At 40.0% G+C, this 16,761-nt stretch overlaps 1 protein-coding gene across 3 annotated transcripts in view; it reads right to left on the reverse strand.

The window, feature by feature from the left end:
* Nucleotides 1-11,855, reverse strand: part of arhgap39 (Rho GTPase activating protein 39) — a 34,001-nt gene extending 22,146 nt beyond the window's left edge. Inside the window, exon 1 of one of the 3 annotated variants that reach the window (XM_042006607.1) lies at nucleotides 11,750-11,855. In XM_042006607.1, coding sequence (XP_041862541.1) covers nucleotides 11,750-11,796 — 47 coding nt within the window. In that variant the 5' untranslated portion in view covers nucleotides 11,797-11,855. Of the gene's footprint in view, nucleotides 1-460; nucleotides 532-9,028; nucleotides 9,140-11,749 lie in introns of those variants that run through there. The other 2 variants (XM_042006608.1, XM_042006606.1) reach the window with 2 other exon arrangements.
* Between the last annotated feature and the right edge of the window lie 4,906 nt (nucleotides 11,856-16,761).

Raw genomic sequence — 16,761 nt, forward strand, 5'->3', positions numbered from 1 at the left:
GTTTTTGCTCAGAATGTGGTGTTTGGTTATTCTTCTGTGTTGGCACCCTTAAAATCAGTTTGAATACCATGCTGGGCCAGATATCAACAAACCACTGCCACTTATCAGTCAACAATCTGTCCCTGCTCAACATAAAGCTGCCTGCTTGACAAGAAAATAAGTGATGGAGGTCTTGCTGAATCTGATCTCATGATCCACTCTGACTTAAGCTCTATTGACAGTATAGGTGAAAGGCTACATCTTCTTCTCCTCCTGTGGATGAGAACAAGATCCTACATCGACCTCAGTCCCGACAGTTGATGCATGACAGATAGACCAAAGTGCAAACACTGCCAAAATGTCCATGTCAATGCATAATGCATCTGCCTAAAAAAGACTATTATTCAGCTCGATTTGCAAGTCCATGCATTAGATATTAAACTGTTGCTAATCTGAAAAAATCCTAATTTTGAAACAGAACATTTTAAAGCAACATGAAGGTTTTTGAAGACTTTTCTTCACATGACAGTTATTTTCCATTTGTTGGTTGATTTTGAGGGTTGTTTCCTTTTTATTCCAGAGTTCTCCGTCACCCTGCAGATTGCTCTCTTGATGTAAATCAACACTGCTCTTTAATCAAAGACCCTGGCTGAGAATCGCAGGAGCACCACTCTGCACGCCTGTGCTGGTGAAAGAGAAGGAATATAGAAAGAAGTGATACATCAGCTGTCAAAGTAAATGCTTGTCAAACGGAGCAGAACAGGTCAGTAAAATAGAGAGATCCAGAGCGGAGATAGTAGGATTAATTGGCCATAATTGGTTGATGTGTTGGCGTTCCAGATGACCCAGTTTGGGTGGCTAACTCTTCTCTTTGTGCACTGCAGAGACATTCTGCAGCTTCCTAATGTAGGCAAAAACACTTTTAATGTCAGGGTTGGTTGTTTTTTTTTTTTAAACAAATGTCATGCCATACAACCTCAAATCAGGGCTTTAAAACTCTGATGTTAGATGTGTTCTAAGTTTGTAGAAACTAGTTTTGTTTATGATTTTAAGATCTTTTCTAATATCGCTATTACTGAAATCCTAAAGCATACTTTAATGTGGGAGAAGACACCAAAGGTGAAAGCACACTTGTCCAAACAAACACAAACACAATGAGATTAATTATATGTTGGCAGTGAGTTAAAATATCTCTTTTCTGGTTGCAGATAACAGGATCCAGTTCCCACCTCTGCAGGTCTCTTTTTTGGCCAGACAAAGCTTTCTGATTTTTCTTCTGAGCCATGGATTACTGATGGTTAATTATGCTCTGGCTCACTTTCCTCATCAGTATCCCACAGAAAGATGCTGCTCTTCCAACTGGAAGATGGTTTGGCAAACACATTTTAGAGCATTTACCACCTCCTTCAGAGCTGAAATTTTCTGTGAAGTTCAGTTGTTTTCCAAGATAGCGGAAAGTCCAGACTCAATGCGTCTTTGTAGTGTGAAAAAATGGGAAAATAATATGTTTGAAATTAGAATTATTATGCAAGAAAAATAAAAAAGAAAGAAAAAAAATTAAAATATTGTCTATCAGTCATCATCATCTGATGTTGGTTCCAACTCAAAGTTTCTCTCTGCCTGCAGCTAAAATGACTTCAACTAACAGTTCAACCAGATGTCGTAAAAAGTTAAAGCATTTCCCATTTTTCCAGGTAAGGTGCAGGAAATTCCCTCATGGAGGGAAGCAGCCAAAATATGTCAACACATCAAATCTTACAAGGTGTTTGAAGATCTGTCACAGGGAAATTAAAAACTATTTCTTCACAAACAACCAGCAGTCACACAGCAGAAATCATAAATATATTACACAATACCCATTTGGGATCAAAATTAGAAGTAAATCTTTTTATTAATGATGTTCCTCTAATTTTGATCCCAAATGGCATCATGCAAAATATGTATGATTTCTGCTTGGCCGATAGTTGGTTGTAGATTACATTTGTTTGTTATTGTATTGTGGGGGTGTACTGATGTTGCCAATGCAGCTAATGTAACAGCACTTGAGTCCAAGTCAAATTTCCCTATGGGAACAATAAAGTGTATTGTATCATATCTATAGAAACACATTAACTGTGCAGAAGAGACATTTCTCCTTATGTCAGGCTGCTTGGCTTTGTGGTCATTCAAAGAAAATGGCCATAACCAGAGACAGAGGCCGGGGTAGAAGTAACAAATGGATGTAATTAAGAACTCTGTGATTAAGCGACCAGTCGACATCAAGCATGACCTTGGAGAAACATCAGCATGCAGGTCTGAGATAGGACAACTTATAGCATGGTCTAAAGTTAACAACCTAGTTCTCAGTGTGTGAAACAAAAAGGAGATGGCGGCAGATAGCAGGTAGACAGGCACGACCAATCACATGACCCTGTTCATTGACATGGAACTGGGAAAGGGCCAACAGTGTTACAATCCTGGAGGTCTACCTTGCAGATGACCTGGCCTGTTAACATAAAAGCCATCACTGTAAAGGCCCAATATTAGCTCCATTAACTCTAGAGACTGATGAGGACATGTCTCCCAATTACAATCCTTGTTTCCTTCTGCAGGGGCAACATTCAGTTCCTAGTTCTGCATCTGCAAGGCTGCAACACAACAGCACCTAAACAGTATGGTGAAAACTGCAGGAAAATCATCAGTATCTCTCTACCCTACTTACAGAAGGTTCATCATGTACATGATCAGCATCATTATTGCACCATATGAATTATTTCTGCATCAAATCATCATACAATACACAGCATTGCGTGGCTGTAACTGAAGAGGAAGAGCCGTTGTTTACTGGTGGATCGATTCCAGGCAATCAATTTTATGATACTGATACATAAGAAAATGTATTACTATTTTTTATTGTATACGTTTGTATGTAATTACATTACAAAAATACTGTTTTACCATGTTAGCTCAGTTTGTTGCAATTCGGTGAAAGATTGCCTCTTATAGAGAAGATGATAAGTTGCACATGATGCTTCTGAGTAAATAAACAGTAATCTGTTAGTAGCATTTTTTCATCTCTGGTCATACAATCACCAGAAAATTATTCTATCCCCAGTGTCTTCGACATGGGATTGTCTTTGTCATTTTACTGGTGACTGTAAGGTAAGTTGCTCAGCAATCGTATTTGAAGAGTACAGCTTAGCTTAGAACAAAGAATGGAAAACAAATAAATGTAAATTTCTAGCTAACTAACACATAACAACCCAATTTGTTCTATCCTAAAACCAAAGTGTAGAAACTAAACAATGTAGTGAACTGTTATCAGTTATCAATAGAAACCTCTAGGGACACACAGACTCACACTCCCACACAAAGTTTATTCATGTGTGTGTTATATGTGTGTTATCTGTCAATACTCCCCCCACTTGCTGTTCCACCAGCTGTCAGTGTCATCAATACACTGCTATCTCTTTTCACTTTCACATTCAGATTCAGATTCAGATAGCCTGGCCTGCACTCAAACAATCTGTGTCCAGCAGCAGAAAGAGTTTGACAGCTCGACACTGGGTCACATTCACTTTAGGACCTTAAACTGAATGAGGCAACATGCTAAAGTGATGGAGGCAACATGCTAAAGTGAGCTTTAGCCCAGATGGAAAAAGATCACGGATGCAGTGTTGCATATCTCTATGCAAGATATGAAGTCATTTATATGGTGGGAAAGTTGTGATGTTATTTACTTTCTTTGATGTCATTCATTCATATAAATAAATAAAACAAACACATTTTCCATGCAAAAGCTTTAAGTTTCATATTGTTTTTAATAAGTTTAATATCTTTTTAAGATAGAAAAGGAAAAAAAAATCAGATTTGGTTTGAAAAAAATTGGAGATTTTATTTTTAGGCCATATCACCCAGCCCTAAGCTGAGGGCAAAAAAATGAGACAGATTGTATGAGACAACAGCATTTAGTGTTTTTCCTCTTTACCTGCTTACTCATCAGGAACTGCATTGGGTTCTGGACCTTTGGGTGGCTCTCCCTCTACACCAGCCTCCTCTTCTTTTTATGCTTATTTTCTTTTCCTCCAAAAAATAAATCGCCTTCATCTCTGAACATGTTTTAACAGCTGAAATAATGTCTTCAAATGTTTCATCTCAGCAGCCACAGAGAGGCCAACTATCGAATACTGTGGCAAAGATTAAGTAGCCTACTTACTTCAGCTAGGGTTGTGTTCATATTAGAATTTCAAACTTGATACCAATGCCCAGTAGAGTACTCAATACTCTGCACCATTTTTAAAGTTGGTTTCAGTGGTTTCAACAATATTAAGAGCTATGACTGTGTTAAATCCAGAAAAGAATATAAATTTCCTCTCTACACATATAAAGCTCTTAACGGCCAAGCTCCACAGACTACAGGTCATCAGGGCTACAGGTTAACTTGTGGTTCCTAGAATCTCCTTTGGGAGGCAGGACCTTCAGTTTTTAGGCCCCTCTCCTGAACCAGGTCTCAGTATGGGCTCACAAAGCAGACACCCACTCTACCTTTAAGATTAGGCTTAAATTTTTCCTTACTATGGTTATGGCTAGCTCAGTGACCCTTAGTCGTCCCTTTGATGCTGGGGAACATCTCGTCTCTTCTCTAGTTACTCTTCATGTATGTATATGACACTATTGTCATTAACATGTTTCATTCTCTTTCTCAGTAGGTATCCCTGCCTTACAGGCAAGGTGCTTGTTGACCCCTCTTTCCTGTCCTCTCCATACCCAACCAGGCAAGACAGCTGGCCACCCATCCAGATTCTGGTTTTACTGGACGTTTTTTCCTGTGAAAAGGATTTTTTCCTCTCCAGTGTCACCTTGTGCAGCTAAATTCGGGGAATTGAGTTCAATGGAAACACAGTTTTAGATGATATATTACATTAATTCTGCCATTGACATTTGATTTTGTTACATGTTGTACCGTTAATGTTCAAAGCCAAACACCATGCTGCTGGGGTGCACACATTAAGCCACACCGTGTGAGCCCTGTGATTTGGAAAAGCTCATTTGACAGATTTGCAGCAAAAAGTTAATCTGAAATATCATCTTCACGTCCACCATCTGGAATAAGAATGGCAGCTGCAAGCTCGTCTCAATAACTGGCTGCTGGTGAAGCTTTGGAATGAGTGACTCAAAAAAACTTAACAGTATCTGATGAATACAGTCAGCAGACAAAGCCCTGGTATGTGACAAGGGAAAGATTAAAACTAGCTGACCTGAACAAATGAACTTCTACAAGCTAGAAGTACTCAGAGAGGACAGACTTCTCCCAAGTCATTGTAAAAAAATTGCCAATGATTGTGGACATTATTGTTTTTATTAGAAGCTATAATGGCAAAATTATCCCAATCTTTCCATAGCAAAGAATACTTAAAATATTCCTAGATCCAGGCGGTGATGTTGAAAACTAATAACTTGTTTGTTCTTCCATTTTGGAAATTTCCTGAAACTTTCATTAAAAATCATCCATAACTTTTTGAGTTATGTTGCTGACAGACAGACAGACAAACCAACGCTGCCGAATACATGACCTCTGCCTTGGTGGTGGTAAATATAAAAAAAGGAGTAAAGTTAACCAGAAGACAGCACAGAGCTAAACTCAGTAAGCACTGACACGAGTAAGTCATCAGCAACCAGCATAATCAGACTAACCCGACAAAATCTGTATTTCCATAAACAGGACCACAACCTAACTGGTTGAGCTTAAAGATCATTTCAGCCCTCCTTCTTCTGCAGATCAACTAAAGTTCACGGTAGTTTAGGACAGGGGTGGCCAACGTTGGTCCTCGAGAGCCACAATCCTGCAGGTTTTCCATGTTTCCCTGCTCCAACACACCTGACTTAAACTAATGATTCATTGTGCAGATCCTTATAGGCTGCTGGATCCATTTAATTTGAGTCAGGTGTGCTGGAGCAGGGAAACATGGAAAACCTGCAGGATTGTGGCTCTCGAGGACCGATGCTGGCCACCCCTGGTTTAGGTAAATTAGGGTTAGCCCAGTGAAAGCTGTTTCTCCTCTTGTTGTGTGCTCGTCGAAGTCTCAGCATTTCCATGGTGAGCTCAAATAGACATTACAACCAGGAATGCTGCTTAAACAAAGCCGGTCCATGTTAGACGATTTTATGTTTTGTTTTGTTTTGGCGTGTGTGTGTGTGTGTGTGTGTGTGCCTTACAGCGTAACTGATGAGAAACAATCATTTCACTGCTCCACATCACGACCTTCTCAACAAGACTCAGATATTCCTCAGTGCTCTGCAGATGCTCCAAATTTCCACCTTTCTGCATTTTTTGTGTAAAACCAGTGAAGTGTAAGTTTATATTCATCCAGCTAAATTCCCAATAAAGCTGCTCTCATTCACATATTTTTCTGTTTCATTTGTCAAAAACTGTGCTCGAAAAGCAGCTCATTATCAGCTCCCGGACACTTACAGCTTTTCGAGACTTGTGCTCTGTAACCGCAGCTATTGTAAGATAAACACATGGCTAATTGGCATATTAGCATATTGTTGCAAGCAAAACAGTTACATTGCAGTTTTGTGCAACTTCAAGTAATCTGAGGGGTGGATGGAACAAAACTAGTTGCAAAAATTGAGGAAACGAAAATACACGGAGTAGAGAAAATGGACGTAAACTAAAGAAATGAGAGGTTAATTATTAAACACTGATTAATTCTGATCTGATAACAAAACAGTCATATAATAAATACTGTTTCATTGTTTATCTAAGTTTATCATTTATCATCCGCAACACAAAGTCTGCCATTAATCATTTTAGCAAAGTGCTCTCAACACCATCTCAGATAAAATGTCTATTCATTGTCAGTTTTTATTTCACAATTCCCTGATTAGTAGCATTTCTGTCTCTTCACTTTAATTTACTTATGTTTCTTCCACCTTTGCAGCCACTTCCATGAATTGATAAATCACAGATTTTGTGTTGTAGATGAGAAATAATGAATTTAATTCTAAAAGCTAAATGATAAACATGGTTTTTATTAATAGTACTGCAACTTTTATAATTAAATCAGCTTTAGATAAATCAAATTACTTGGTAACTACATTACATATTTTTTAAATTCACATAATTAATCTTTTTTTACATCCTCTCATCATAATATAAAGAAAGTTTAGCACAAACACTCGTCACCTTCTGCTACGTCTGATAGAAAATGAAAAAGGTCACCATCAGGCTCCTCGCCCTCCGACAGATCCGACCCAGAGTGATCTGGATCCTCCAAACCCTCTCCTTCACAGGTTGACTGGGTTGTTTCCACCATGAGTCTCCACTTTTCTACACACTGCTGCTTTTTTTTCTCTTTTATTTTTTATTTTATATACTCCACATCAGATCTTCCCAATTATTTAAAAACGGACATCTTTCCAAAACCTTCTACAACTAAAGACAAAGAATAATCTGATCGCTCCCAAACACTCCTTAACATAAGAGTGATGGACAACAGAAAAACAGCACATTCTCACTTTGAACCTGTCCTGAAAATGTTTGACATAATTCTTTTATCAGTCATCGTTTATCATCTTTATATCTAAATGATCTCTGCAGCACTATAACCTCTTAATCTTAACTTTTAAATTATACTATCACACATCTATATATAACCGTGCAAATAACCGTCCTCCAACCAGTCTCCAGCGAGACGTCAGCCTGATTCTGGTTATTAAAACTATTGCCCTTATTCTTGTTCCTTTTCATTTTCCCTTGAGTGGGACCAGAAGATAACCGCATGGACCAAACCACAGGTGGTGGTGTTTCCTCATACAGCCATCATATTGCTGAATCCCTGTTTGTGGGAACAGGCCTATGCTCAGATCCAGGAATCCTCTTTTGTCACTGATTAGCTGCTCTGTATACCAGATGCCACGATGACGATATATTGAATGAATCCACCATATGACATCAGTCATCAAATATTACTGCACACAAGACACAACAGTGATTATGCATTTTCAACATATCACTGAATGAGTGAGTGAAGCCTCTGATTGTGGCACTATGACCAGCAGGTCAATATTTGAATAATCCACCAGAGCTACACAGCACACCTGCTGAGCTGATTTACATGAGGCCAGATGACCCCAGCAACATGCATTTAACATACATCAATTATTTACTCAGGCCTCTGGGCTCTCTGCTGAACAAACTACTATTATCTGCAAAGTTTATATGGACAGCTTTATCAAGATCTTTACACCATCTGACTGTTCATCAAGTACCACACCTCGCTGCAGCATCCAGCATGCAGGTGCACTTTCCCCATATTACCCTCATCTTCAGTCATAGCCATCAAAGGAATCCCAGACTACTGATTCAAACACGGTTGTTCATCAGGAAGAATTTCTTATGGACAAGGCTGACGCGATACTGGATGATCTGGATGGAAAACTGGTGATGCAGCACACAAAAACTCGTTAGTATTTTTACTTATTTGACACGCGTAACGATGAATAAGATGGTGTTAGGCAACAGGACTGTTCCATTCCTAGCGCCTCTACATGGGAGGCGCCTCCATCCCTCATGACAAGGGATGCTGCGAGGGAGGACCTGGAGGATCCGGCTTACTGAGTCTCATCTTGAGCCAAGCGGGGCATCAAGCTTGATTTGCAGCCAGCATCAAGCAAGAAACACAGGTTAGGCTGCGTTCCTGGGAAGAGATGGCAATTTAGACCGACAGGTGCATCACCATCAGCATCATCACCATCCTCATCTGCCAGCCAACACAACTACCATATACCACTGGCTTGTACCTCGGCAGAAATCAGAAAGAGAAAAACACCCAGGGCAAGGAGAAAACACTCGGTCACCGGGCAGAAAACCACTCGGAACAAACGCGAGCGTTTTTCAGGATAAATAAAATAAATAAAACCGTTTAAAGGTACGTTCGTACAGCGGCGAGTTAGCTAGTCCGCGCGGAGACCAAACGCACCACGGTTAGCTCCTGGCTTGTGCCTTTCCCTATGATCGAGTTCAAGGGTGAGTTGGAAAACGGCACGTGCATTTTGTTAGACTCACCTCTCTGCCATTTTCCCGGCGGCTCTTAAAATCCTTTAAAGGTAAATTCCACAACGCCTCCCATGTTGCTGAAATTGCGGTAGCCGCAGTCACCGAGTCACCCCTTCCAGACACGTGTCATCTGCCCAACAAGCACCGCACAACTTCCGGCCTGGTCTTTCAAAACAAAGCCCTTTGCCCTGCACGATCGTGTTGCTCAATCTCTATCATGCGTAGATAAAGACTGTTAAACGTGAAAGATTTTGTGTGCAAACACGTTTTAAACGTAAACCATTACTAATTCAGAATCAGTCATCGATTATCATGCCAAGAGCTGCCACAAACTTACAAGGAAAATATTTTATTTGATATAATCTCCTAATTTTAACCATTTATTTGAATGGAATAAGTACAATATATTTTGTTTCTCAAAAACTAATACTAACAGTTCATATTACTAGTACAATGCATTATATTAACCCGCAATACATAAATCCTGTTATCCACGTGAGGCCACTTAGACTTTTTTGCCATGTATAAACAAAAACAGAAAAAGATTACAGATGTTCAAATCAGTTATGTGAGCTCTGCATTACAATATTAATCTATGTTGCAGACAGATAATACAAACACAATTAGACTGAACTCCCCCAAATATGTGCCTTTAATTTATTAAGTGGACTAATCAACGTCCGGTATGAACTCATTTCAAGCAGCTTAACATAACTCAAGAGGTCACCAGCATTTTCTATGGCAAGGCGCTCGTTAAATGACAGGGACTACAAAGAAGCTGCGGGATCTTTGTGAGTAATCAAACCCCTGCTCAGCACAGATTTCAAGGGATATATTCAGTATGTTGGCAGGACGTAGAGGATGGCAGCCAATCCAGCAGCATCCACATCACTGAGCTGCTACACACACATACACGCGTACGTGCACTTACACACTCCTGGTGAGCTTACCTCACTAAAGTTTAACCCAATGATGGGACTGAGCGACACTCAGTCGTCTTTAATATAAAGACCAACAATCACAATCAGACCCTCACATTTACAATTGCTGATTTGTTATGGTATTTTTTATGCTTCAGTACAATTTACTCATTTATTTTGAAAGAAGAAAGTTCTGCATTTTTCTTATTTTGTGACCAGGTCCCTTGTGAACATGACTTGCGACCTCTTTGCAGTGACTGGATTAGAGGCTCAGGTTACAACCAGTCGGGTAAAGCTTACTACTAGAGGGTAAGAAATTCCAGCTTCTGAGTTCAAATGGAATGCATCCTTTCTGTACAACATGGGAGCTCCTTTCAGCCATCAAACTGCATGAGATGAATAGACTCATGGCTCAATATATGAGCAAACCCCAGAGGGAGATTTTAAGTAACACCAGAAGTGCCAAGTGTTAGCTACTGATTGACAGAACTGTCACTCAAGACTGTAAGATCAGACATAAGAATCCATGCACTGCCTGGATTGACTACAGAGAAGGCTGAACTGCTGCACACATGGATGCTGGAATGACTGAAACTCTGCAACATTGACAGGACACTGACAGTCATCATCAAAAACTCAATGGGATTGTGGAAGACAAAGCAGAGGCCAACTCAAAGCTATTTGAACGTGTTAGCGCCAAGTGCAGCATCTACCAGGGAGATGCTCTGTACTGCTGATGTTCTGCAGGCCTGAAACCCCTCAGCCAGATAATCGCAAAGAGTTGCTACAGATACAGATATGGGGCTGTAGTGGAACCATAAGCCACCACATCTACACGTTAATGTAAAACTGCATGCAAGGACTGAACAAGACAGGTGAAAAATACCATGAAATAAAAGAGGAGCTGCATGATGGGGTGTGGCAGTTTGTAGTCACTTAATGGCAAGAAGATTCCTTGTTCCAATTTTGTCTGACCTTGTCTTGCCTTTCTGTGGAGCTCTCTTGGTTGATGTGTGAGTTCTCTCAAGGTACTCCAGCTTCCTCCCACGGTCCAAAACATCTATGTTTTAAATTGAACCTCAGGGTGAGCGTAAGTGGTTGTTTATCTCTCTGATGAACAGCCACTTACTGTGGATGTCAGCCCATCCAAGGTGCACCCTGCCTCCTGCCCAGTGGTTGCTGAGATAGGCTCCAGCAACCCTAAATGATGATACCTATAAGAATGATGATGAATGATGTCCTTAAAGCAGTAAAGAAAATGGATGGATGAAGTTGGAATAAAAAGACAACGTATAAGACCCAGAACACAGATCAGAGTGCTTCAAAAACTAAGTGGACATTCACAATGATGAACTGTTTGGGGTTGGTTTAATCTACACTGAAGCTGATGATGCGTACGTGGGTAAAATGATAGATAATTGAAAGCCAGAACATTGTGATGCTGTTAAGTGCAGGAGCTGTTGTGTAACACTGCTGTCAGAAATGAAACAATACCCTCATACCTCTGCGGCCATGCAAACTATTGCTGTTCATCTTTTCTGGAGAACCTATCCAGTCTTATAAAAGGTATTTGTGAATATTAAATTTCCAGGTCTGTCCTGGTCCTTTGAGGCTGCAGTGATCAAACTAGCCCTTGGTCAGGTGTCTGCACACCATCAGTTTCAGCATTAGTCTAGCTCCACCAGTTCTAGCAGGTTCCCTTGCCTTGTCTGGTCTGCCAGACTTGTTTACATCTTGCTCGACTCCTCAAGAGGACCTGCTCAATTTGATCTGTCGATCATGCCAGCCTCATCTACCCCGCTGGACCCACCTGTTCCCTGGCTGGCCCTCTAAGGGATCCCTGCTCCAGCAGTCCATACTGCATCCCAGCCTGTTCCCTGATGAGCCATTGGCCTGCTCTTCGAGCCTGTCTGTGTCCAGGTCGCCTCCTTCTGAAACAGTTAGTCCTCTCTACCTGGCCTCCTGGCCGCCCCTCGCAGTGGACCACCTTTCTGCACAGCCTCGTTGCTGCCCATAAAAACTGTTCTATCCGTTGGGCTCAGAGCCACTCCCAGAAACTTTTATGCCTTTTGCCTTACTCCAGGCTACAATGCATTGCTGGAACAGGCTAATTTGGGTGTGGCAACAGACTCGCATAAACCTTTTCAAAAAGGACAAACACTACTTTCTTGCAGGAATCATTCAAAATGGCTAGAGTTGGTTATCATGACAATCAAAACCTCGGCAAAGTCCATTCAAGTGTTGTGTTATAGTTTTCTGTATTTCTTATGACCAGAAGAAGCTGTCATCGACAATGAAAAATAGTTCACATCCTATAAAGTCGGGTAGTTTCTGGGAGCTGATTTAAAAACAAAACAAAAGAAAAAAAACTGGTCCCTCCAGCAGGCTTTAATTGTACTTCTGAAGGTTCAATACAGACAGTCATTTTTTCAGTTGTTGGAAGAAAGAAAAACCCAAACATGCTTATCTGTGCAGCCTAGACTGCAGCTTAATTTCTAATTCATGTACATGAGTTTATGGCACACAGTTATGGACTGTTGATCAGCAGAGTTGTTACTCAAACATCAGTTGAAGAGCAGGTTTAGCCTGCTTTAGCCACATCTAAACTATTGTAAAGTATCTGGGTCCTGTTACTTGCCTACTTCACAATAATGTAAGAGACCACACAGTCCACAGTAGTCACCTGCTTCTCTCTCATGATGTCAACAACTCATTTCAATCAATCTGAAATAACCATCCAAGAAGGAACAGATTGCCGGCTCAGTACAGGGCCCCTCTGGGCCTGCTCATTCCACAAGGACACTTGCAAGCCTCAGCCATGCAAAACAGGAACACACTTCAACTCAGAAAAAAACACAGTGAAACCAGTGCAGCCAGTTGTTGCAGCTATTTCTTCAACCATTTTAATTTTTTTACATTTTAATTTGGTTTTGCCTACTAATCAAAACATTTTTTGTTAAATTTACTGGAAAAAAAAACATCAGACAAGTCAAGTGATTAAAAATTTTAACGATAATTATTTTCATGCTTGTAGTTTATGTCAATATCCTCAAGAAGATTTTTAATGCATGTTAGCTTTGAAATATTCAATTTTGAAGTACACAAAGGAGTTGTCTAGTGATTCGAAAATGCTGGAGGTATTTATGATAAAACACGCTCTGTGGGGGGGTAGTCATTCATCTTCCAGGGTAGAGTTTGGTCTGTAGTGACATGGGATAGCTACTAGTTGCAGAATCTCCTCTTGATATCTATTTGCATTGAGTTTGCTTCCATTAATGTTTTTCCAGTGAGGGAGAGGCCGGCCCACATCGCCACATTGCCTCTACCAAAAGCTGCACTCTATCAGCACATTTGGCAAGTTTGTCATGGGCACAACCCACATACTCAACTCTGCTGCTCCTACTGCAAATGCATCTTCCTTACAACTGTGACATAATTTAACAGGAAAACAAATAGGTGTAAGATTTTTTCCTATCAGGGAATATTGTTAAAAAAAAAATCCTTTCTTATTGTTCCAATACCAAATGAAAGTTGACCTGGCACTGTTTATGCCGATCTCACATAAAAAAATCTTATGCTGATATGCCAAAAAAGAAAGATTTTCAAATATTTTCACTAACTCCATATTCACTCTGTCGAGGATGTGAAATATAAATTAATAACTTCAATTGATGTTATGCAAGAACATCATAAATGTGTTGACTGTACATAAAGAGATGCAGCACTGTTATATTTCTAACACCTAGCAGCTATCATGACAGTAATGAGCAAACTAAAACACAGACTAAACTAAGGAGATGCTTTTTTCTGTAAATCATACTCAGAACACAAAGTGTGTCAGATATGGATTGTCAGCTAACTTCAAACAGGTGTGAAACAAAAAGATCTCAAACAAAACATTTAAACCTGCCAATCTATATATAAGCATAGGTCTGAAGATGTCTCATTGTATCATCTGATCCAGATTAGGACTTTGACAATGTCAAATGGTTTTATTTGTTTTTACTCCGGAGTGATTTGGTCTTGCTGCGATGGACTGGTGACCTGTCCAGGGTATATCCTGCCATTCGTCCTGCTAATTGCTGGAATAGTCTCCAGTTTCCCCACGATCTAGAATTGAACTAAGCAGTATGGAAAATAAATAATTTTATTAAATTAACATTCTTTATAACTATCTGCGGCATTCATAGCAGAGTAAAAACTGGCAACTTTGAGGTTTTTAGTTGGTGTCCTCTGTCTCTGTCAATAATTGATCTCACAATTGATATAATAACTGAGATAAAATTATGTAAGACTTTTGTCCAGCAGTGAGGAAATTATGTTTTTACAGCTCTAGAAGCATGGTACGGCACAAAATGTCTAAAATAATTATATTATATATTTGATATATTCATATTGTTGGAATAAAATAAACAATATATAGGTCCTTAATCCTGTAATTGTGCACGATGAATTATTAACTGGTTATTTGTGCTAACTAAACAATTGCTGTGGGAATGAAGGAGCAACATCATGTGCTCTTTTTTTACATTGTGGTTGTATAAGTCTCTTGTTGAAATGGCTGCCTGTTGATCCTACAGGCTCACCCAGAAGGTGAGACGTGTTGGCAATGCACCTGAGTTATGAATTCCCTGCACCTAACTCTCCTGTGTTCAAGTGGTCTCCATCAGGATCTGTGAACCTGGGTACAGTATCAGGCTGGCATACAGTAACACATCCCGCTGGAATCCCTGGCCTGTGCAGCATACTCCAGCTCTCATCATTTTTATAATTAATGGAGATCCTTTCTGGATCACATCAGTTGTTGATGTGCCTGATGTCCTGATCAGAACCTTCCTCTGAGGAGACTGAGGTTCTGGTTCATTAAATTTAATTTATTAAGATCCCCATTAGCGACTGAAACATCAGCTGCTATTCTTCCTGGGGTCTCCTCTACATTACAAGTTTAACTGTTTACATACATTTTTATACCATTCACGTTCCACTGATTTGACTTGTGCAATAATTATGCTGATCAGCCAAAAATGATTACTTTCTGTAAATAATTTCAAGAGTTGTTGTTCCTGTAATGTTACAAATACAGATTTAAGGTATTTCAATCTGTATTTTACAGTTAGCCATGCCAAGTTGTTGTGCATTGTGATTATTTTAGTTCAGTATGGTCAACTGAAAACAATTTGTGCTGCTTTATTCTGTGTGACTTGCACTTTGTGTAAATTAACTTCATTAATATTTGACCAAACAACTGACGGTAATCTAGATAAAATAATACTATTGATTAAGCTAATCTTTTGCTCAACCATTGGGGATTGGATTTCTTGCAGTTTCTGATTATTCCCATACTATGACCCACTTTTTGCATTATACTATTTATTTGACTGTTCCAAGACAGTGTGCTATTCACAAATACACCCAATAAATGAGCTTCTTCTACTTGTTAAATCACATTTTCTCCAAAAATCAAGTGCAATGTTGAAAAAAAGGATGAATTTTGACTCCACTACCATACATTTAGTTTTCAGAATCAGAATCAGCTTTATTCACTAAGTATGAACACATACAATATTTTTTTTGCCAACAGATGTCACTCTAGTAGAAGTATTAGGATAAGTAAAAAATAATAAAATAAGTAAAGGAATAAAATAAGTAGAAAGTAATAAAACAGAGTCTTTTAAAGTGGTGTCTACTATACAGAGCAATATATACAAATACAAATTACAACTACAAATATCAAATATACCCTATATACACAGTAAATGCTGTAGAGAAGTGGTATAAAATGAAACGCGAGTGATGAGGTTTAATTGTGTATTGTGGAACTGGTTAGCAGTTTATCTGTTCACTAAAATGATTGCAATGGGGAAGAAGCTGTTCTAGTACATGCTAGTCCTTCTCTGAAGGGTTCTGAGGCACCTGCCAGACCGGAGCAGTTAAAAAAGAGTGTGCAGGGTGAGAGGAGTCCTTTATAATGATCCCCACCCTCCTTTGAATCCTGGAGGAGTACAGGTCATGAATAGAGGGCAGAGGGGTTTCAGTCATGCGCTCTGCAGTCCCCACAGTGCGCTGTAGTCTTGTCTTGTCCTGCTTGGTGGCAGCTCCAACCCACACAGTGATGGAGGAGCACAGGACAGACTCAGTGACTGCTGTAGAGAACTGCAGCAGCAGCTTGTGGGGCAGTCGGTATTTCCTCAAGAGTCGCAGGAAGTGCATTTGCTGCTGGGCCTTCTTGAGGATGGAGTTGATGTTTTGCTCCCACTTCAGATCCTGAGAGATGTGCCCAGCAATCTGAAGCTCTCTACAATGGACACTGTGCTACTCAGGACTGTGAGGGTAGGCAGAGAAGGGGGTGTCTCCTAAAGTCCACAATCATCTATAACGTCTTGAGTGTGTTCAGCTCTGGATTGTTCTTACTGCACCAGACCTCAAGCTGATCCATTTGCTGTCAATATGCAGACTTGTCACCATTTTGGATAAGATCGATGATGGTGGTGTCGTCTGCAAACTTTAAGAGCTCCACAGAGGGGTCTGTGTAGGTGCACTCATTGGTGTAGAGGGAAAAGAGCAGTGGAAAGAAGACACATCCCTGGGGAGCACCAGTGCTGATGGTCGGGGTGTCCGAGGTGAACTGCCTCAGCCTCACCTGCTGGTTTCTGTCAGGAAGGAAGCTACTGATCCACTTACAGAAGGCAGGTGGCACCTGCATTGATAACAAATTTATTATCAATAATCTAGTAAGTGACAAAGCCCAGCTCCTTATTTAAGATGTTATTAAGTCGATCAATATTTTTTGACGATAAATATAATGTTGTCATCTGCATATAT

The sequence above is a fragment of the Melanotaenia boesemani genome, chromosome 14 (assembly GCF_017639745.1).
Source record: "Melanotaenia boesemani isolate fMelBoe1 chromosome 14, fMelBoe1.pri, whole genome shotgun sequence".
Classification (NCBI taxonomy): Eukaryota; Metazoa; Chordata; class Actinopteri; order Atheriniformes; family Melanotaeniidae; genus Melanotaenia; species Melanotaenia boesemani.